The sequence below is a fragment of the Mytilus edulis genome, chromosome 2 (genome assembly GCF_963676685.1).
Source record: "Mytilus edulis chromosome 2, xbMytEdul2.2, whole genome shotgun sequence".
Taxonomy (NCBI): domain Eukaryota; kingdom Metazoa; phylum Mollusca; class Bivalvia; order Mytilida; family Mytilidae; genus Mytilus; species Mytilus edulis.
The window spans coordinates 82,475,781-82,500,155 of NC_092345.1; the positions used below are offsets into that span (position 1 = coordinate 82,475,781).

At 32.4% G+C, this 24,375-nt stretch overlaps 1 protein-coding gene across 1 annotated transcript; it reads right to left on the reverse strand.

Moving 5' to 3' along the window:
* Nucleotides 1–8,289: 8,289 nt before the first annotated feature.
* On the reverse strand, nt 8,290–10,900 carry LOC139511043 (neuronal acetylcholine receptor subunit alpha-6-like). Its single transcript, XM_071297612.1, has one exon. It carries the CDS (start codon nt 10,898–10,900, stop codon nt 9,731–9,733), a length of 1,170 nt encoding a protein of 389 aa, XP_071153713.1. The 3' UTR covers nt 8,290–9,730.
* Nucleotides 10,901–24,375: the final 13,475 nt, after the last annotated feature.

Sequence of the window (24,375 nt, forward strand, 5' to 3'; positions counted from 1 at the left end):
CGTGATATAGTAATATTTTTCTTCAACTGCTACGTTCACCTGGTTTTAGGTACTTTTGGACTGACCAAGTATATATTTTTAAATTTAATTATGAGATTAAATATTAATGACTTGTTCGTGACTAGAACACAATAACCATTGGATTAAATCATAAATATTTTCATTGGAGCAAACGATACATAAGTATATTTCTGTTGACCATTTAAAATCATATTTACCTTATAAAATTTAAAGTGGCATAATGCAAGTGATTCTCTTGCATTTCTTTTGTTTGTTAAAACACTGTTGTAAATCAAATGTAATGTTTAAACGAAAGTTTAAAGTTATATGATGAATTAAGTCTGTATTTACTTGACACAAGGTCAATATGAAAGCTCAATTTATGTAATTTGAGATTCTTTCAAGGTATATATGATGCTCTTTATATAATTCATGAAATTTTGCATACTATCCCAAAGGAAACACCAAACCAGTTTAGTAAAATATATTCCTTGCTATGAAAACGTATATATACATGTTAAGATTGCTATACGAATGCATTTTCTTGCTTATCTATTCATATTCACATGTATGATTAGAAAGGATCGTATGCAAAGAGTAAAATCATAAAAATACTGCAAGCAATAGTCTTCAGAGGTCATTCAGATGGTATATTTTCTAAATACTGATACATGAAAACGGGTCCATGCATTGTTAATTGCCTTTTGGACAAAAAAAAAACACTCACCAAAGTTACCAGCTTTTAATTTTGTAAGTAAAACTCGCATATCGTCTTCAACAGACTCATCAGTGAGGTTCAGATAAAAAGGTCAATGGTAAAACGAAGTACACATTATGAGAGGCGCCAATTTTGTTTTGTGTCAAACAGAGCGATAGCTCATGTAAACACATGAATACTTTAATACTACTGAGCTGAGGATAACCTTGGTGAACCTTCATCAGCAGTGGCATCAACCCAGTGATTATAAGCTTCTTATTTTCTTTTCTTAATAAATAATAAAGATAAGTCAATATGTATTATCATGGATGCTAAAAGAACATAGTTAAACAGACAATCATACAAAAATAATTAAATGCGATTGTACTCAATATGAGGTGAGGATGGGAAGTTGCCACATAAACTGTACTCAACTCGCAGAATAAAGTAAACAAAACAACCCAAGGAAAATGCAAAACAGAAAGTCCCTTATTGTAAAATCAAAAGCTCAAAGAGATCAAACGAATGGATAACAACTGTTATATTCCTGACTTGGTACAGGCATTTTCTTATGTCGAAAATAGTGGCTTAAACATGGTTTTATAGCTAGCTAAACCTCTCATATGTATGACAGTGAAAAACGAAACAGGGAAGCCGTGAATCTTAATCACTAAAAACAAACAAATATGTCAACAAAATGACATATAGACAAGGCATATTTGAAAAAACGAAAGAAAAGAATACAAATATAGAAAACCATAGAATGTTACTATAAATTTTAAAACGGACTAATTTAAGTGATCGTACTTTTGTCGCAAAGACTCATCCTGAGAAAAAATCAATTATAAAGCGGATCGAATCCCAGTTGTATATCTAGTATTCTTTATTTTAGTTTTAATTGGATATGAGATGATCATTATAGGTTTCCAAACGAGTGTCGATTAAATATTACTACTAGGGATGTCAACTCGTTGACGATTTACTAATCGATTACTTGTCATAACACTGCAGGACGTCAAACAAGCAGCATATAAAAGTACAGGAAATAAATGGCAGAGAAGATGGGAAATATCTGAGAGAGGCAGGGACCTTTATGAAAAAATACCAACTACAAAACACCCAATTATTTATGATTTCCCAACTAAATGACATTACAGTATGTTCGCCCAACTAAGAACTGGCTATACAGAACTAAACTACTACAAGAACCGAGTAGGCCAAACCAACGCCATAGAGTCATGCAACTGTGGAGCACCTAAAACGCCTCACCATTTTCTTCTGGTGTATCCCTGCTTTGAGAACGAACGAGAAGATATATAACATCAAATATCCAAAGAGGTCGGGTCAGTAACCTGAATTTAGCTACTATGCTAACGAGGCTGGACGGCGAGAACACAGAAGAGACAAAAGCCAAACTACAAACACTAGCACATTACATTGACAGAACAGGCAGATTTAATACTGCTGTTCCTCAATCCCAATCCTAACCAGCGCATACCATTTTCTAATCACAGAGAAGAAAATACGTCGAGGAAAACGCACCATTGGGACAATTCGTGCCAACAGGCCTTAAGATTGAGGATTGAGGATCGTTTGATTTACCGAGCGATACTCTATACACGGAGCAACAAAATTGTTTTTGTCTGTGACTTTTTGTCCGTGACTTCTTGTCCTACTTTCATATAACCCTTACCCTAAATAATCAACTTACTTACTTATAGCATGTGTAAAATATTTATGTAAGTTTACAACATTGTTTTAGCATTGCATTTGATCATGATCGTTAGTATTTTTAATGTTTTGTCATTTGGTCTACATCTTACTGGTCTGAACACTTTGTTTCGACAGGAGCGGATGTTGCAGGTATCAGGTATTGCTTGATCATACGATGTGTGGATAGAGGAGGGAATGTGTTCCTATTAACTTGTCAATACATTAAGGGGTATTTTGACAACTCAGAAATGAAGCCATTCGACACAGTTTGGAGAAACGGCCTATGGTTTAAGATGGCATTGAATCACATTGATGGAAAAATGACAAATAGTATGTACAACAATATAAAATCACGAGTTATATACAATAATAAAAAATCTGATTTTTTCCCATGTAACACTGGAGTTAGACAAGGGGAAAATCTTTCCCCTCTATTATTCTCTTTATATATCAATGACCTCACTGATTTTTTGCTATCACATAATGTGAAAAGTTTGTCATCAATATCGAACTCCCTTGAAACTAACCTCAATATCTATTTAAAGCTGTTCATTTTATTATATGCCGATGATACTGTTCTAATGTCAGAAACAAAGGAAGACCTTTAAATGCAATTAAATTGCTTCAGTGAATATTGTGATACTTGGAAACTTAAAGTAAATACATCTAAGACTAAAGTTTTAATTTTCTCTAAAGGAAGACAGCCTAATAATATTAATTTCATTAATGAAGAAAATGAAATTGAAATAGTGAAAGAATTTAAAAAGGCCAGGGCTGACCTAGATAGAAATCCGGTTGGAGAGCAATTAAGCCAATAAGGAAATGGGAGGGACCTAACTATATTATCAATTATTTATAGAAATCAGCATGGTTAAAGAAAACAAACACATGTGGAATTTACCTTTGTGTAGAAATTTATAATCCAGACTAAAACTAATAACAAATAACAAGATTATGATGATCAAAAATATTTGCATGATAATAGTTAACACTTGTAAATTAAATAGTGTAATTATTCTGTTTTTAATAGAAACTAGAAATGTAGTGGTTCCAAATGTTTATCCTGTAATTATATGTTAGTTTTTTGTAAATTTTCTTTCCTTTCTGTGAAGCTGGTGCATTGGGATTCCTTGATTTCCACACTGATGTAAAGCCTCTGTCCACATTCTCATTCCAATGGCATACTGCCAAATTTGATCTCAATTTATATTGATCATCACCAAAGCAAATTCTTTTGTCTTGAAATATGTTCACCACATTATTGAAACTTTCAACATAAAATGTGTCTTTAGCAAGAATGTAATCTTGAGGATATTTATAAATAGTTGAACTTTTTATAGCAATCTCTAACATTTTTCTGGCTTTTAAATTTGTAAGTACAGTCCTAGATGGTTCATAGTTTGAATCAAATCTGCACCTTGATGAATGATGACAATTTTCATGGCTATCACAATAATGGTTAACAATGTTATCCAAACTTTCCTTCAGTTTTAGAGAATTTTGCTCACAGTTACGGACAGCCTAGTTAATGTGTGTTGCTATGGGTTCAACTTTATCTCCTAGCTGTACACTCCAACTTATACCCTCTGAACGTTTGGTACCTTTGGAAATCTTGGTGACAGCTTTTTTTACAGCCTTGACAGCATGCCATAAGTCATTCTGATTGACAGTAAATTGAGTGTCCCTCACAAATTTATTTACAGCCAAATTTCTATCATGTGCATGAATTTTTATGGACACATTTTATTCTCCAAATTTTCATAAATTATTTGTGTTCCAAGTCTTTCATGTCGTTGGGCAACTTTATCCTGTGACTTTGTAATATGTTCACAATCCATCATTTTGTGAGTTTTTTCTCCTAATGCTACAACTGTAGTATCTTTTGCATTTTTCCTCCAACCGTGCCTAGCATCTGTCATGATGTTGATGCCATCTAGGTCGTCATATGTAGAAATTTCATCATTTATGGCATTGTCAACTGATTGAACACTTTCATTTTCAGCATGTTCTTTATATTTTCTAAAGAATTTTGATCTTCTCTCTTTAGTGATGCAGCCAATTCCTGCCCCATTAACAAATCTAGTGTAATGTACTGGCAAAAGTCCACTGCTATAAAATGCATGACAAATCCTGTGATTGACCAAGAACTCATCATTCGGAAGGTAAGATGATGACGACCATAAATAGGAATGTGATTTCTCCTTGGTACACATCAGTCTTACAGATGCTACATGTCCTTTCATAGTTCTTTTCAATACTTTTAACTTTCCATTACAAATACTGGTATGTGCCTCAAAGAGTTCTCCATATGTGTCCAAAGATTTTTCTGCAGTAACAAACAGTCCTTGGTCTACATCCTGGGTTCTTGTTTGGGAATAGGTGGATGGAAAAGGATGAAGTTCTTTCAAATTGTCACTTCCAAGTTGTTGTTTAATCCAAAAGTCTAAAAGTTCCTCTATAATTAAACTATTGTTAACTGGCTTATTCAAAGTTGAAGTCAAATAACCCTTTACTTTTTGAAGTTTTTCCAAAATTCTACTTTTGACAGTTTCGTCACCAGGAATTTCTATTCTAAAATTGGGTGGACGTTTTCGTGAAGAATCTTGTTTTTCAGTAGCCATGACTGAAGAAACTGAAGAAATGAGCAGAAATTGGATATGAAATAATCAGGAGATTATGTTTCATGATATTCAGTTTCAACTTAGAAAAATGTGTCTCAAGGGTTCATGATAGTTGATTTTTATATAAATAATAGTGATCTATGCAAATTTCTTTGATCATTACATGGCTTTTTCAATAAATTATTTTTATTTTTTTTTTTAATTTCTGTGATTTGTTGTAAAAAATAGTATTTCATTTCTTGCTAAATGAATAACTACATGTACTCCCCTAATTGCCTCTGGAATTGACATGCAATCCCCTAATTGCCTCTGGACTTGTTTACATCTATTGAACAAATTTATGAGGTCACCTGCAGAGTCAGCAACTTTCTGTACACATAACCTGGTGATAAAATCCAGACCAGATTATCTTTGAAGTCAGTGTAAATATGTTGTTTGTGTGCTTTCTAAATAATCCTAAAAATGAGTGATAAGAAAGTTACTATGGAATTAAGTGATATTCAATTAGAAACTATAAAACCTTTGTTTTGGCATAATGATTGGGAAATTAAAATTCTTGATGACTCTGCTGTTGCTTTTGAAAATGGCGGGAATGCACAAAATCTACACATGACCACAGAACAGAGTACTCAAACAGACAATAATGATGAAGATGAAGATGATGAAGACAATGACCAGCCTGGATTTGTTATACAGCAAGACCCGTCCAAAGAAGAATGCAGATATTGCTTTTGTAGGCCATGCATTACTGATGATCAAAACAGACAAATGTGGTGACATGGTCAGTCAGAAGTAGCCCATCAAAGAAACTCAAGGTGGTGCCTGGAATGATGATAGATATATGCTTATGAAAGCAGATGCCATGACCAGGGACCACAGAAGCCAAAGATTTGACTGGCACAAGAGAGACATTATGCCAAAATGTGTTGTGACACTTGTGCGTTGTTGGTTTCCTAATCCTGGTGGGTTTCCATATATGGGACACATGTGGGAATAGTTTTTTTGTATTCTCCTGCAGGATTTTTTATTAATTATATCGAAATCCTTTGTTTTGTATATAACACAGTTTTGGAGGGAAAATGATTGTGACTGGATAAAATTCAATATTATGACTGTAATTACATTTTTGGCAAATTAGCTGCATATTTATTTGGTTCTTTGAATTATGAAAGAAATATAAAATGGATATGAGGATTAAATAGGAATGGAATGAATTTATCACAACAGGTAAGGTGTTTGTTGATATTTTGCATGGAAGCATGGCTGCATGCATGGCAACATCTACTTCCTGTGTAAACAAAAACAATGTATATATCCGCCCAGCTATCAAACAAAATATATTTCAAATGAAAAGTACCTCTGCTTCATGATTTGTTTTAGGAATATAACAAAATAGAATTAGTTAATAATTTTTATTTTTCTTGCAACAGATAATATAGTTCAGTTCTAGGTTCTGTGACAATTTTTTTTCTAAAAATCACTCTTTGAACAAGGTTATTCTAAAAAATATGTCCCTGATATGAATGTGGCAAAGAAATTTGAATTTACCACTATTTCGTTCATTGGCTGCTATTTATACTCTTTCCCTGGCCTTTAACTACATTGGACTATTGTTAACCAGATCTGATCCTTCAATAAAACAAAGAAAAGACTATCGGAAAAAGCATGTACAACGTTATTAAAAAAACAAGGGAAGCAGTGTAATTTATCAATTGAATGCCAATTAGAGTTATTTGACAAACTGGTGAAACCAATTCTTTTATATGGATGTGAAGTATGGGGATATGGAAAAAATGACATTATTGAACAAGTTCACCTCAAATTTTTAAAGCATTTACTACACCTCAAGAGATCTACCCCAAGCATGATTGTGTACGGTGAAACTGGACGATACCCATCGAAAATAAGCATTAAATGTCGACTGATATCATATTGGTGCAGGCTGCTTATAGATAAAAATAAGTTATCATCAATCTTATATAAATTTGTATATTTCCGATATCACACAAACAATGATGATATTTTATGGATAAAGAACATTAAAAATATATTGGACAATGCCGGATTTTTCAAACTTATTTTATGTGCAAAATACAGCACTCACCAAATGGTTACCAAATAGTATCAAACTAAGATTAATTGACCAGTTAAAACAAATTTGGAATTCAGCTATTCAGAACACATCAAAATGCATTACTTATAGGCTTTTTAAGGAAAAGTTTGAATTTGAGAATTATTTCAACATCATAAACGATCGAGATATATATACAATTGTAAATTCCGAACATCAAATCATTCACTGCCAATAGAAAAGGGGAGATGGCATAACATTGACAGAAGTGATAAAAAATGTCCAATATGTACGAAAAGAGATATCGGAGACGAATATAACTATATTTTTGTTTGCCCGGATTTACAAGATGAAAGAAGAAGATTTATTCCAAATGAACTAATACTCAGACACAACATTATCAAATTTAACACACTGTTTAATTCAAAACAACCAAAGACACTAAGAGACATCTGCAATTTTATACGATGTATTAATACTAAGCTTACTCCTTCTTTTAAAACAACCATAATTTATTTATCATACTTATACACAAAAAGTATTTCTTTATACAATTTTAGCTATTACATTTGACTGTATAAGTATATATATATTCTTTTATATGTTATTTGATCCGAAATTTTATGCATTTTTATTTTTGTTATTATGTATATTATTTTTTTTAACTTCTCTGTAACCTTTGTACTTACATGGTTGTATGAGAATAAACTATCTATCTATTAAACATAATATTATATAGGAATAAATTAAAAATTTGTCCCTGTTTTTTATCACTTTATAATTATCCAAAAGTATGCTTGTCATTAGATTGAAAATAATTTTAGTACAACAAATGTATAATGTGTAATTATTTCCAATATTTTGCTAATGAGATAATCATGATAATATACATGTAATAATGACATTATCCCTAGGCTGTTTTATTACACATTTAGTCTGATTAATTGCCATTTGTCTTTAGAGCTGATAATTTTTATTTCTATAATCCTTTTGTGTTTACTTACTTGACAAAATGATTGTGTGCAGTGATTTAAAATTCTAAATGAACTGTCTTAGAAAGATTTACACATTTTGTTTAACCATACATACATGTATTGATGGTATTTACAAACATGTTATCACTCTATGTAGATAAAGATCTTTCTTAAAAACTAAACAACACCAATATGTGATTCAATTTTTTTTAAAGTTAAAAGACTATTTATCAAACATTTCTGTGTGTCAAATAAATAATATGTATATCAATAACACAATTTCTTATCATTTACATCATAAAAGTACATGTAATTGAAACGTAATTGAAAAGTTATTTAGCATTACATGCATTTTTCATTGTAATTAATTAAATTTCCTACATGTAATTACAAAAATGCTCAATTACACATTACATTCAATTACATGGAAAATTACAATGCATTACACTTAATAACCTTTACATTTTCAATTACCTCATTCCTGTGTGGGAGGGACTTAGATAAGCTAAAAGTGTAAGCCTTGGAAAAAAAATGCTCGTGTTCATATATCCTACACGTTTTTCTGTTTGGAGAAATTTTGAATGACAGTTAAACGCAAACATTCGAATTGTATTTTATTTATTTTTTCATTTTGATTAATATATAATTTCCAGGAAAGCGCTCTCAATAAAACTATTTTTTGTTTAAACAACAACATTATAACAGGAAAACGATTAGTCGAGTATCATTTTGATAATCGATACTCGGTACTACCGAGCGATACTCGAGTACTCGTTGACACCCCTAATTATTACTACTTTAATTAAATAACGAAATTTGATATCAATCAATATCCAATTCGCATAAGTTGTTATACCTATATCTCTTATGTTTGTCTTTTTTTAGCCATGGCGTTGTCAGTTTATAATCGATCTATGAGTTTGACTGTCCCTCTAGTATCTTTTGTCCCTATTTTATGTCAACACTCTCATTCCGCGAATCGTTGCACTAGTCTTTTGAACATTTTAGTATGACGTCATATGTACTTTTCCGTTGTCAAAACAAACATTTTCAGACTTTTTGTGTGCTTCAAAATGTAATAAAATTTCACATCATGAATATTGTCCGGTGAAAAGTGTGAGTGTTTTGTATATTATTGAATATGTCCGTTGCCATGGACAAAATGTACATCGTCGTAAATTTTAAAAGGCATCAATGGCATAACGAATAGCCAATTGAAATGTTGTAATAACGTCTTATGATACTTGATAAGCCAATCAGATTAACGCAAATTACCGTATCAATTTTTCGTAACACACTTCGTGCGGTGTGATACGAGAAATATCTATTCATGCAAGACATAGATAACAGGCCAGATAATGCTCACGTTAATAATTTTATACACAATAATCAATAAAGTATAACATATTTTTTGGGGGGTATTACAAAAAAACATCACAAACCTTTTTCTTCGCGACAATTGACGCTCGAAGAAGATAAACAACAATGAAAAACAAAGTCCTTTTAGCCCGACTTGGAAAAGACACAACATTTGATGGGGTTACACAAGCATGATTGTCGTGCGCACATGCCTCTTCTGTTGGCTACCTTAACCATTTGCTGCCTTATTCGAATAAACAAAATTAGGTGAAAAGACGAAAACAGCTGTGAATGATTATGAAGTTCCCTGTACTACATCAATGATAAACATTAAATTGGAACCAATAAACATCATCATATAAGATATAAGAGAAATGTAATCAAATGTTTTCGAGACATCTTGCCACGTAACTTCTTTTTCATTTCTATGCGAATCGTCAACCTTCTCTTTCCTAAATAAAGCTTCATCTTTATCTTTATGTCTGCCAGCCCCAGTACTTTGGCCATCATGAACTCTGTTTTTAGCTCGACAACAAAGCTGGAATGCAACAATTTTCTTCATCCAATTCGGAATTGGCTCATCCTCTGATTTGAAATAAAATCTAGAGCTCACGATGACGGATCCTACAATTAAACCACTCATCATGAAATCAATCATGAGAAATATACAAATCGAAGAAAGTCTTGGTAAAGCGGTGGCCGGAAGAAGCGCTTGTGCGATCGTTAGATATAATACAACAGCTAATAAAAGAGTTACTGCAAATCCAATCCTTTCTCCAGAGTCGGTCGGCAGGAGGAAGACACCAATGTTCAAAAGAACAAGAAAAACACACGGAAGTATTAAAGTCATTGTTAAGAACAGTGGACGTCTCTTGAAGTAGAAGGTAAAACTTGCCTTTGGTGTTCCTGTGTTATCTACTGTAACATATGTATTACTTAGTTCCCATTCACTATTTATAGAATATAAAGATGTCTGAATCGTTGAATTAAGAGAGTCAAAAGTAATGTCTTGAGCAGCATGTCCCCATGTTACTATAAGCAAAGTACATTGTTGAGTATCAAAAGGAAAGTACGTTATATCGAAGCTGCAAGTGAACTTCAAATTTTGTCCCGGAAGCCATGTAATTTGTCCGTTATAACGTACATACAAGGATAATTCATCCATACCAAACATTGCCATTTCTTGTGCACTATTTGAATTTATCAGGGGAGGTTTCCAAATAACATTTTCAGGTAAAACAATATACTCTGCATTACCGTGATCGGCAGGGGTCCATGCCATATTATTATCTGTCCATTGAATGTTAAAATAACCAGTTATAGAAACTGTTCCATCTACTTCATTAATATTCTGCAAATTCAGTAAATGAAAGTCTATAGATATTACTGTAGAACGTCTTAAATCTACCTCAGGTCTTAAGTGCTTGTTATGTCCGGAGGTAAGTGTTGTGTATAAAGAATCCATATCCACAAAAGATGTTGCATCGGTGAGGGAAAGAAAACATACACATAGAATTACAAATTTACAACTTGCTTTTCGCTTATTACTGAACTTCATTGTATATCAATTGATATTTATTATAATTGCACTTCCAATGCTACCTTCAACTTTTAAAAGTTGAACTAAGTATTTCTTTCGCAATAGTAGTTAACGTTGATAATAATTTAAAAGAACACAAGTGTATAATGTATTTAATTAAGTTAATGACCCTCGTGTTTACGTAGCATTAAACAATAGATAGCAAAATCTATTTGAACTTAATGGACCTTTTAAATAAATTGTGAGGGACAACTTATGTGATATTTGATAGAGTCATTGGTCATATAGACAACGTCATTTGATCGTCAAATGTTTGGTTTGAAATTTGTAAAATAAATAATAATCTGAATAGCAGTAACTATCATACAATAAAACAAAGTAAATCATTTAAATTTTTCGTGGAGCAAGTAATATATTGATAATTCACTCTCCTTTTTTTTTAACAGCAGGACGATAAGCAAACAATCATCAATCAATTAATATTTATCTTTTAAAACAATTACTAAGAAATGTTGACAAGAAACGAAACTGTTCAATAAATCATTTTTGATCTTTGTACTCGGGAAACGCACAAATTAATTGAGTAAAGTTTGAAAAATTCGGTGCTGAGAAGTATGCTTTTGTCCTTATAAATTACGTTAGATTAAACTGAATAACGTCTCTTCATTGAAACTATTTGGACATTCAAAACCTAATACAAACGTTTCTTAGAATTGATATTACCAAACGGACCTCAAGTATAACCAAACTCAGACAAAAAAATCAAAGACCTGCATTTAAAAAAAAAAAAAAAGTAAAACCACAAAATACTAAACTTCTAGAAAATTTCAAAACGAAAAATACCCTAAACAACACGAATAGACAACAACTTTCGTATTCCTGACTTGGTACTGGCATTTTCTTATGTAAAAAATGGTGGATAAAACCTGGTTTAATAGCTTAGCTAGCTTAACCTCTCATTTTTATGACAGTCGCATAATGATCCATTATATTGATAACGATGTGTGAACAAAAACACAATAGGTAAAAATGTTAAAAATAGGGGTACAGCAGTCAACATTGACTGTGCTATTATCTTAACCACTATAAAAAAAACAAATATGTTAACACAAATATATCATGACGGGATGTACAAGTACAGAGCCACGTCATTTGTAACAAAGAAACACAAAAAGGCATATAGACAAACAATTTCCTTCGTTTTTCAATGCATATTTCACAAAAATAAATCGTATTTTCTGGTAAATATCGAAGTACTGAACTACTGGGCCGAGGATACATTCGAAGACTTACAGTTCACCAGTGGGGGTATTTGCCCAGTAATGATTATACTAAACGATGCCAATTTAACTCGACCAGATAGGCATTTCGAAAAATAGTGTTTCTTCACAGAGGCTTAAGTCCAAGATTACAAATAAACAATCAATGTATGTCAATCTCATTTATACTGATCAAAATAAATTTGAATTGAAAATTAAATACAGGAGTTACAATGAATAGTTTAAAGGGTTATTTAAAGTACACTTCGGGTTTTAAATATTTCATATCTGTTGACTTTTGTTAAGGTAGCTCAATATCCGTGCAAATATTACATTAATATTTAGAATACGGTTTGACTAGTTATACAGTTGCTAATTGAGAGAGGTTTTACCGGAAGGATATTTTGACTGCCATTAAAAATTTGGACAGAAATTTTCATTCTTCTTCATTGCTTTCAATCTAAGAAAATAAACACATGAAGAATGAAGACTTTCAAAAATCAATTACCTCAAATTCCCCCTTATAAAGCACTCACTTTATAAAGAAAGATATTCAATGATGAGACTCCAGACATAGGACAGACACAGGCACTTTAACATTAATTCCATAACAACAAAGTAGCAAAGAAAAAAATACAAAAATATCAGATTGAAAAAAAATTATGATATAGGTGGTATATCAACAAAATCTCAGGTGCAGGTATAACACTAAATAATTCTGTTTTAAGGAGTAATCTCGGTTATTCATATAATTGTGTGCCGTACCATGGTCATTTTCGGAATATATCACATACACCAACATCACGAATACTACAGGAAAACACGTTATTGGGAAATGCCAAAATGACAAATAAAGGCAACAGTAGTATACCGCTGTTCGAAATTCATAAATCGATTGAGAAAAAAACCGGATTATAATCTAAAACTGAGGGAAACACATCAAATATAAGAGACCTACGACACAACAGAAACACGACATTAAAATGGAACACACACAGAAACGAACTATAATATAAAAATGGCCATTTTCCTGACTTGGTACAGGACTTCAATAAAGCAAAATGGTGGGTTGGACCTGGTTTTGTGGCATGCCAAACCCCCCACTTTTATGGCAATGTCGAATATAACATTACAATGAAAACATTACATGATAGGACTATACACTACAAATAAATGGGAAAACAAACGTTTTACTATCTCGACTGTTACCAATGCTATATGATTCAGAGTCTTAGAATATGATATGACATGTAAATGATTGGATATATAAACAAGTAAACATTGTTTATCAATCTTCGTTTACTTTTCATTGATAAAAATCGTGTCTCCATATTGAATTAATTCAAATATTCTTTTATTCACTTTTGATATACTTTTCCATCATTACTCATTAGCTAATACAAAAAGACTATAAGAAAGAATTGTGTACAGCTATTCAACTAACATCTACTATTGTCAATCTAACATTATTTCCGGTTTCGTCAAGACTCTTGTGGCTACATTTATGCTGGATACATACATAATAGACGATACGTATCGTGTGAGCCACCTGGTCATGATTCGGGCGTCACTGATGAGTCTTTTGTAGACGAAACGCGCGTCTGGCGTAAATTTAAAAAATCAATCCTGGTATCTATGATGAGTTTATTTACAACCACTGGGTCGATGCCAATGCTGGTGATTTATTTCCCCGAGGGTATCACCAGACCAGTAGTCAGATCACTTCTGTGCTGACATGAGTTATCATTGATATGTTTATAATCATAAATTAGCTGTTACCAAAACTTTGAATTTTTGAAATACTAAGGCTTTCTACCTCAGGAATAGATTACCTTAGCTGTATTTGGCAAATCTTTTAGGAATTTTTGGTCCTAAATTCTCTTCAACTTCGTCTTTAATTGGGTTTTTAACATTTTTTGATCGAGCGTCTGTCGCAAATAAAAAATTTCAATCCTGGTATTTATGATGAGTTTATTTTATACATATCTAGTTCGAATTCACTCCACGTCTGTGTGTTATTTATTATGTGTATCAAGTATAATGGACTGCCAATGATACAACTATCTACCGAACTTCAAATGAAGTGGATGTGTCTTCATGAATGAGAAAAACACATATCGAATAGTCGGCTTTAAAAGGCCTGACATAACAAATATGAAACAATTTAATTGAGTAAACCAACGGCCTAATTTATAACAAAACAATTACCAAAATATACTTAACAACTTAAGTAACACACCACCTTCATCAATTTCTTTGCAGTACAAGTGAATTTTTTAAATTATTATATATGGTCAAATGTGGTATGTAAATGTATTACTGAAAATACGCCTATTAAAACGTTTAAACCCGCTTTATTTGTATGCACCTATCGTTAGTTAGGAACCTGATGTTCAGTGGTAGTCGTTTGTTGATGTGTTTTATAAGTGTTTCTGGTTTGTTGTTTTTGCATAGATTACCCCGTTGGTTTTCGTATTTGATTGGGTTTTTTTTTCGGGATGGGGGATTGATAGCTTGTGTTTGGTCTAAGATAAGGCTTCGTGTGTAAGGCCGTACTTTGACCTATAATGGTTTACTTTTAATGGACTTGAATGGAGAGTTGTTTCATTGGCACTACATCTTCTATTATTATACCTTACATATATTTCAAACAATTCTATTGGGTGATACGTTATCACGTGACATGGAATAATTCAGTTAATTAAGGAATAACAGTACTATAGTTGAAGAGTTGCCACCGTCAATTGTAGATTTGACGGTCGAAAATGCAGTTTTACTTGCGACGCGTAGCGGAGACCGTCAAACGGAGATTTGCGACCGTCAAATCAAAATTGACGGTGGCAACTCTTCAACTACAGTACTGTTATTCCGATTATGTTGCATTACAAAAAGAAAAAATACGATAAAACTTGATAAGTTGTCTAAATTTGACAAATAGAAAAAAAATCCGCGAAACGTCATGAAAGCTTTTGGCACAAAGACGTCATGGCTAAACGTGACGTCATACAAATGAAAAATTACAAACTGGAGGTTATTACGTTACCTGTACGCTTCAAATTCGGATAAAATTACATTAAAACGGCGAATTCGAGGTAGGTGTTGTTTTATTTTCGATTATATAGTAGTAATCGAACATTTGTTGATTCAACCAATTCAAAATGGCGGGTCCCTTCTTAGTTACGCCTGGTCAACTGTGGATTTGACGACAACTTTTAGCCAATGAAAAAAAATATTACATCCAAATTGCATTCGAAATTTCTTTCAATTGCAAGGAAGGACGAATAACCCTAAACATTTACACTAGCGTTGAATAACCCTATTATTAACCGGGGAATAACCTTTTGAGTTTGTTGATTTGTACTTGAGTTACATGAAAATGACGTAACAGACGTAAATAAACAAAATGGCAGCATTCACGCTACACTGGAAGCCCATCGAGAGACGACGAAATAAGGCATTGGACAGGAATAGAGCTGAGAGTGCCAGAAGCAGATGATATCTCTTATAAACGGTCCTTTTCGGGGCCATCAATATTTTACGAAAAGATTCTACTTTTGTTGTAATTTCAAGAAATGCGAACACAAATGTATTTTCAAATGTCAGTATGTGTGTTATGTTAAAAATATAGACTAGTTAGTGTTCGAAATGCCCTTCCACTGTTAATTCGGTATAATAAAACAATTGTTGCCCCTTAGAATGGATGAATATCCAAAATTGTCAACCCTTAAAAGTTATTTCACTTCGGGCTGCGCCCTCAATGAAATAACCTTCTCGTGTTGCCAATTTTGGATATTCACCTTTTCAACGGTCCATAATTGTATAATATCTATCCAAAAATAAGTAGTCCAAGAAGGACTATACCATTATAGTGTTTTTTTATTGGAACATCACTAATAAATCAGGACAGTATATCTTTGCTAAAAAAGAAAATATTGCCATAAAGACATTGATTAACTTATTCATGTTTTCTTGAATTTGATACATTCACTATAATATGTGCCAATTCGACAAGTTCTCAAAACATCTATTCTTGTTTGGCCAAAATTGAATCTTCACGTCCTGCTCTTGTAAGACTTGATGATTTTATATATGATGTCTTGAATTTTTTACCTTTAACGGGTTTAAGATAAGATATTTTTTTTATATTCTATCAATTGTACGTGATTAAATGTTGGTTTTGCATTAATCAATTTATATAACTATAACGGTAATAACAATTTCTCCCTTTAGAATGTAACCTAAACATTGTTTTCGTCTAAATTATATGACGTTATACAAATACAGTGCAAATTTACGGAACAAATAAGTTTATTCTTTTGATAAATTAATAGCATTTTATTATGAATTAATTTCAGGTTCTTAAACATTTATTTGACGTAATTACTTCATTCATTACTAATGAGTACATTAATGATTTTTATCTTCATGATGTAGTCAATGTTTCATCATCAGTCATGACCTTAATTTGACTGTCGATTTTCCCCTGCGAAAGCTATGGATGCTAAGTACTTGACTAGTAAATGTGAACTCCTCAAATTTTGGCTGTCTTAATTATAAGCATAGAGTGTTAAAGATGATTTGTTTCCTCTTTTTAACGGAAAGGAGGCATATTATTATTTTTTTCGCTTTGTCTACCATGTTTTAGTAAAAAGAAAAGATGCGGAAGATACTAAGGGGACATTCAAAACTCATAAGTCGATGACACAGTAACAATGCCTTAGCAAAAAATCGATGATAACAAAAAGACAAACAAGTCCACAAACACTTCATACAAAACTAAAAAGGAACGCCACAAAATACTGTAAGTGATCTTAGGTGCTCCCATGGGATAAGAAAATGTTTTCAACTAGTGGCATGGATCAACTTAATTGGTCAAGATAAGTACAATTTAGGTAATAAGTCTCATTCTGTCATGTTACAATCGTGTACAAAATGTGGAAGATTGTAGTAATGATATTTTAAAGCATATCCGCTGATATCTCCGACACAGATATCCCATAAATTTCGTGAAAGCGTCAATAAAAATTTCAAAGGGGTGAATTCAACCTAAATACTTCGAACCCTTGTTTTAATAGCTTCCTTGAAAGCTGTTATCATCTAACAAGGAAATCATTATAAGAAACATGGAATATCGTATCAACTGGGAGATATATATATATTCATCTTACCTCCTATACATTTCTAAGAATATCATTGGTTAAAAGCAACCTCGTGGAGACCGTGTATATTCCATTTCAGGTTAGTAGATGGGTGGAGCTTTTCAATACACGGTTAGTAGGGGTGTTACGTCCCTTTATAAAAGCAAAACGGTACTGACAAAAAATCATAAAGGTTTCAACAGACAATGAAAGATAGAAATAAATACATAAAACACATTTTAAGCTTACAAGTGGTGCTTGTTGACATTCGTTTTTGAATGATCAACATGATCAAAGGAAGTATAAAATTGAGAATGGAAATGGGGAATGTGTCAAAGAGACAACAGCCCGACCATAGAACAGACAACAGCAGAAGGTCACCAGTTTCTTAATGCTTATGATATTGAAGACTATGATATGTCACTAGACTAATGCAACATGTTAAAATAGTCGGTAAGATAAATTCGTTACATAGTGCACTAGTGACTTAATACGGTATATATGGGGGCAGTAAATTCCATATGGGGATTTGAGCTCTGCTCTCACCCCATATGGAATTTACTGACCCCATATATACCGTATTAGGTCACTAGCACACTATGTAACTAATAGTACAGGCGATAATTGAATGTTGTTAGGTATCAAATTTGGTATGAGTGCCAAAGAGAAAACTCTCAATCAAAGTCACAATTTTTAAAAAGTAAACCATTATAGGTATCCATTCATAGAGATGAAAAGTTCACATTTGACATCATACCTTTTGTCGTAAAGGCTTTCAACCGACCTTAAGTTTCAATATATATGTCGTGACCATGTTATTATTTTGTACAGGATATTACTTGTACAAACATTTTATACAAGTTATTACTTGTATGAATCCATCATACAAGTAATTACTTGTATGAATCCATCATACAAGTAATTACTTGTACAAATACAATTGTACAAGTAATTACTAGTACAATTTTTACTGAGAAAAAGATAATAACTTGTACAAATCATTATATTTGATTTTCTCAAGAAATCGCTTCCCTTCAAACAAATAATGTATGACTTAGACATAAAGGTATAAATTTTCAACATGTGTACTTTTTGAAAAACAAATATATAAGCATAACTTTTAAAAAAAAACTTAAGGGTAAAGATGGAAAACAGTGTAGAAAAAAAATATCAAGAGATAATTAACTCTAATAATTGGATTTCACACGCGTAAGATAGTACAGAGAGAAAATAAGTAATGTAAAGGAAGCCAAATTAAGTTCCAAAACAAAAGCACTTCAAATATATTTCTTATGACAGAATGGTGTTTTGAATGTAGCAGTAATTGAAAAACACATTCGCAAAGGAGACAAAATTGTTTATATTGTGCAGTTCATGAACTTTACCCTTTGATAAGAACAGCACATGCCAAAAGATGATTTAAAATATTTAGAAATTGGAGACAATGTTACAGTGAAATAGTACACAGAGGTCTGATTGACTGTAGAAATATCGAAGGAGTTGTACTGAATATTGCCGAAAATTGAAAAATAGGAACAAAAATTTGGAATCATGATTGGTTTAATGAGTCGAAATTAAATTGAAAAGATTCAGAGAAAGGATTTGACAATGTTGGACATACCAGAGAGCACTAAGGTTAACGTCATGGAAGCAGCAAAAGTGCTTTCTCTAAGTGGTGACCAAGATTATGTTCACTGCAGTTATCGGGGTGGCTGTAAGACCGGCAAATGTAAATGAAAAGATGGAACTTATTTGGTAATTCCAGGTGTCATGCTTCCTTGTATTGTGCAAACAAATAGGTTATTTGATCTATTAGGCTTTACCTTTAATTCAAATATATGATATTACATATGCAACTTTTTATCATGATTTATTTTTGAAAATAAATTGTAGAAGGGTTTTATTTTATTTTTGATTTTAACGACTTTGTCACTTTGCACCAGTAGTCCGTATTTAAGAGACAACAAGCAGTTAAGCTAAATTTGCTCAAGGTCTCCTGCTAGGTTACTTTATAACTCTGCGTTCGTCGTGTGTCTGAATTCTTCTAACATTTAAAACATAATACTAATATAAAAAGATGTTATAGAATTGCCAATGAAACAACTCTCCACAAGAGCCCAAATGGCACAGAAATTGAAAACTATAGTTCACCGCATGGCCTTCAACAGTGAACAAAGCCAATACCACATAGCCAGCTTTAAAAGGCCCCGAAATGGCAAATGTAAACAATTCAAACGAGCCTTATTTGTGTATAAAAATGAACGAAAAAAATATGTAGCACATCCACAAGCGACAACCACTGAATGACAGGCTCCTGGCATGGAACAGGCACATACATAATGTGGCGGGGTTAACCATGTTAGTGGGATCCCAACCCTTCCCATTCCTGGGACAGTGGTGTAACATTAGAAAATAAGAACGAACTATAAAAATCAGTTGAAAAAACTTAACTCATCAGATGGATACAATCAGAAATGCTTTACAGAGTGGACGTGGCCGGATACTTGTATATCCCATGCAACAACCAAAAAACAACAACAACACCAAGTTCAGAATACACATTTGAAAAAAAAAACCAAAAAACAAACAAACACATAAGGCCGTTAGTTTTCTCGTTTGAATTGTTTTACATTGTCTTATCGGGACCTTTTATAGCTGACTATACGGTATGGGCTTTGCTCATTGTTGAAGGTCGTACGGTGACCTATAGTTATTAATGTCTGTGTCATTTTGGTCTTTTGTGGATAGTTGTCTCATTGGCAATTATACCACATCTTCTTTTTTAAACAATAAAGATTTCAAAAATACATACGCTCTATGACAAGAAAATATAAACAAACACATAAATAAATACGAGCAAACAGTTAAAGAAAAATAATACCCGACAATTGACAAAAAAATCCCAGACTTACTTACTCAAACATCTCAAAGAGAGGAGTTTTTCAATAAAACATTTTGTTTAAAGCAAAAGTAAAAGCACATACAACTCGAAGATATTGTGTTGTACAAGTTATTATCTTTTTCTCAACAAAAAATGTACAAGTTATTACTGGTACAATTATATTTGTACAGGTAATAACTTGTATGATGGCATTATACAAGTAATTACTCATACAAAGTTTTTGTAATAACCTGTACAAAATAACAAAATGTACACGATATATGTAAGTCAAGACATGATGCTGACTTTCTCTAATTGTGGAATATTTTTTTTCAAATTTGAAGAGATAAATGCGTCCAACGAAGTCCCTTAACTTTAAATTATTTGTTGAGAGGACATTATCTATAATGCTGAAACATGAAGTTGAAGGAAAACTATGAGAAGTTTTACAGCGCCCGTTGAGTGGGTAGTTTTACAATTATCCCTAAAACGTATGTGAATAAATGGTTACGAAATTTAGTGATGTAGGTTTTTTGACATTTATTTGTAATGTGTTTTTATGTGTTTTTTCTATAAAGGAGTCAGAATATTCAGTGGGCCTCTAGTTTGGCCTACCACAGATGAAAATGGATTGCATTATGTAAAATATCCAGTAAGTCATCCATTCAACTTAACTTTTTTAATTAGCGTGGTCTCCTTATGTCTCTTTGAAACTTCTTCCAAATGATTTCAAAAAATATTTAGAATAAATAATCAGCTCAGCAGTGAGTGCTTCAATATTGACAGGATTTACAATATAATGACATAGATGTGCTATTGATAACATTAGAAATTAATATTAAGAAACTAAGGTTCCAACTCCCGTTGCAGAGATGGATTTGGCTATTCTTTATGGTCCCATTCGGTCTCATCTCCTCAAAAACTCAAATACTATAAGATCCTTGACTTTCAAAAATTAAGTGAGCATCTTTTATCGAGAAAATTATTTCTGATGGCCAAAAGCTATGGCAGATTCAAGTTGGATCATTGTATCTTTTTATATATTCAATACTGGTAGTTGACTCCTATTCCAGTCAAGTCACAATATTGGTTAATTGTATGTCAAAGTAATTCTATGTCAATGGAATCCCTTAATTGAAATGTGAGGTGATATTGTCACAATCTGTGAAATTTTGATATATAGAAAATACAATTTACATCCAAAAAATCTTATTGAGATGTTGCAGTTTGCTGTGGTCGGTTCACTGGCTCAAGTATAAAAATGTTCAAACTGAGCAAAAGAAAAAGTTGAATGACGTTGCTTTCATGAAACAACAATGTTTTGATATATATTGGTAACTAAATGAAGGCTTGATTTGCTATACCATGTATTCACTATACAAACTATACATATATAGTATTTACAAGAAGTGTCCTTTTCTTTTTACCACATCAGACTATTAGGATATTTTTTCTTTTCCTCAAAGAAATATTTCACTAAAACTTTTGAATTTTTATCATTTATTGGGAAAATTCTATTTTATGTCAAATCTGACATATCAAAATATTGGTACATTCATGGTAGATAACTTTTATCCACAGCACATGCAGATATTAAAATACCAGCCATTTGCCTGCCCATGCTGCCTTCCAGCACTGATCAACTACTTTTACAGGAGTTATGTTCCCTAGAAATGTAAATTCTATATAGATAGAAAATTGCATTGTACTTAAATGCTAATATCAAAGGTTTATGTCTTGAACAACATTGAAAATCAATGCCTATCAACTATTTATTCAAGAATAGTTTCCCTTTGAAATGGAAATTTTATTGAATTTTGGACAGATAAAATATATGTTTTGGCAGGGCACTGCAGAAAGTTTTATTTTCTTAAAATTAGTTTTAAAGTTTTATCTTTCTTGCATGCTTAAATTCTTATTTTATTAAAGTTTTGTTTTTACTTTCCAGGTAATTGGTAAAAATGAAGTTTCAGTGCCGACCCTTTGTATAAAGTGATAATTATAGAAAATGACAAATCAGAACCATTAGGACTTGGTGCTTTTATTGTTCCAAATCAGCCAATAGGATTTGAGCATAGCTTGAAAGATTTCCAAGTTGATCTGAAAAAACTTGAAAGGTCTTCTGGAATAATATTCACACCAAAACTTGACACTGTGAAAATCCCTGATTTGTGTCAGATAGATTCATGTAATTTGATTAAACGAGACAAATTTGAATTGTACATGATTGGGAGAAAATTACAAGGAGCTAGAAGTCTAAAATATTTAGAGAAAATTTGGTCAGAAATTGAAACAAAAAACTTAACTCCTGATAATTATTTGATTAATCTTTACAATAGCCGAAAACTGGAACTAAATTATGAAGAAAAAGTTGTAAGAAATAAAGGTTGAAAAAAAGTCATTGGGTTTTTTACTGGTTTTAGTAAACTTATGAAGAACAGGCACATAGTAATATTAACAATAGCTTTTACTTTTATTATGGTAAAAGCTTATATTATGAAGTTGTGTCTGTTGTTAATTAGGGCCCTGCCGAAATTGCAGAAGCCCTATAGGGATCAGTTTGTCTGTCAGTCCATCCGTCCATCCCTCTGTAACAAATTGTGTACGCTCTATACCTAGAGAACCCTTATAACTTCATACTTTATACTTGACATGTATATTAACAAACACCAGAGGGTGTGTCATAATGTCTGTATAACTTCCTAGATCAAAGGTTAAGGTCAAAAACTTTAGTTTCAGTTGACAACCTCATGTCCTATAGTAAAGACAGTTCAGTTCTATATCTTGAGATCCGTTATGATTTCAAAGTTTATACTTGACATGTATATTGATCGACACCAGAGGGAGTGTCATAATGTATGTACAACTTCCTAGGTCGAAGGTCAAGGTAAAAAACTTTGAATATGTCCTGTTCCTCAGAAAACCACATTCCAATGAACTTTAAATTAAGAACAATTTTGATGGAAGGAGGTCATCTTAATATCTTGATCTTTTTCTTGATATTGACACAGGTAGACGATTTCAAACTAGAATCAATGACAAACGTGATGATTACAACTCTCTAAATGTCAACTTCACATTTCCCAACAGTAAACCATTCTCTGTTATTTTTACTGTTTGCAAAAGTATGAATTATCCGAAATACTAAGAATTTTCTTATCCCAGGCATAGATTACCTAAGCCGAATTTGGAATATCTTTTTTGGAATTGTTGGTCCTTGATGCTCTTCAGTTTTGTACTTGTGTTGACTTTCTAACTATTTTGATCTGAGCGTCACCGTTGAGTCTTATGCAGACGAAACGTGCGTCTGGCATATCAAATTATAAGCCTGGTACTTTTGATAACTTTTGAATGGAGTTTGCATATCCAATTGATAAGTCAGGCCTGCATGATTACACCATACGGACTGCATTGACAGTGGTTTTGTTCCCACAGTACTCATACCCCAGAGGTATAATCAGTTATGCGGAAGATCGACTGAAACCGACAGTGCATAAGTCTTACAAAAACATTCACAAATAGCTTCACAGAAATCCGTATCAAGAATATATAGCCAGGTGGTATTTATGTTTGCCTTACATCTTTCCCAAGTTCTTACAACCATTCTTTGTTCAGAAATTGATGAGTCTCCGAAATGTTGTGATGACATATATGCAGAGACGATTTTTCATCACTGTATTAGATATCTAAACTACATAAGTACTCTAACAAGCAACAGTATATTGCTAGGTCTTCCGAGTGCTCCACGAAACCTCTTTCTAAATTATTAACATCAATTTTAACAGCTATCAAAACCGGATTCAAAGTTATTATGAAACTGCCAATCATAGAGGTGAAATGAAGACTGTCAGGGTATATACAATCTAAGACTCTTTCATCTTGCAATAGTAGTAACACATTTGACTTTTCTACACTCAACACGGGTATTCCCCATTCTAAACTAAAAGACAAATGGATAGAGATAATATTGCTTTGTTTCATAAAGAAGAATGGACAACGTAGATACAATTATCTTGGAGAGATACATCCTACTTTGTAAAAAGCACTTTGATTCAAACATTTGTTTTTAAACTGACATTATCAAGATGCTTGATTTCTTGATTGACAAAATTTGTTACGTTT

Excerpts from the sequence above, each read along its gene's own strand:
- LOC139511043 (XM_071297612.1), bottom strand. The coding sequence starts at position 10,900 with ATGGATTCTTTATACACAACACTTACCTCCGGACATAACAAGCACTTA.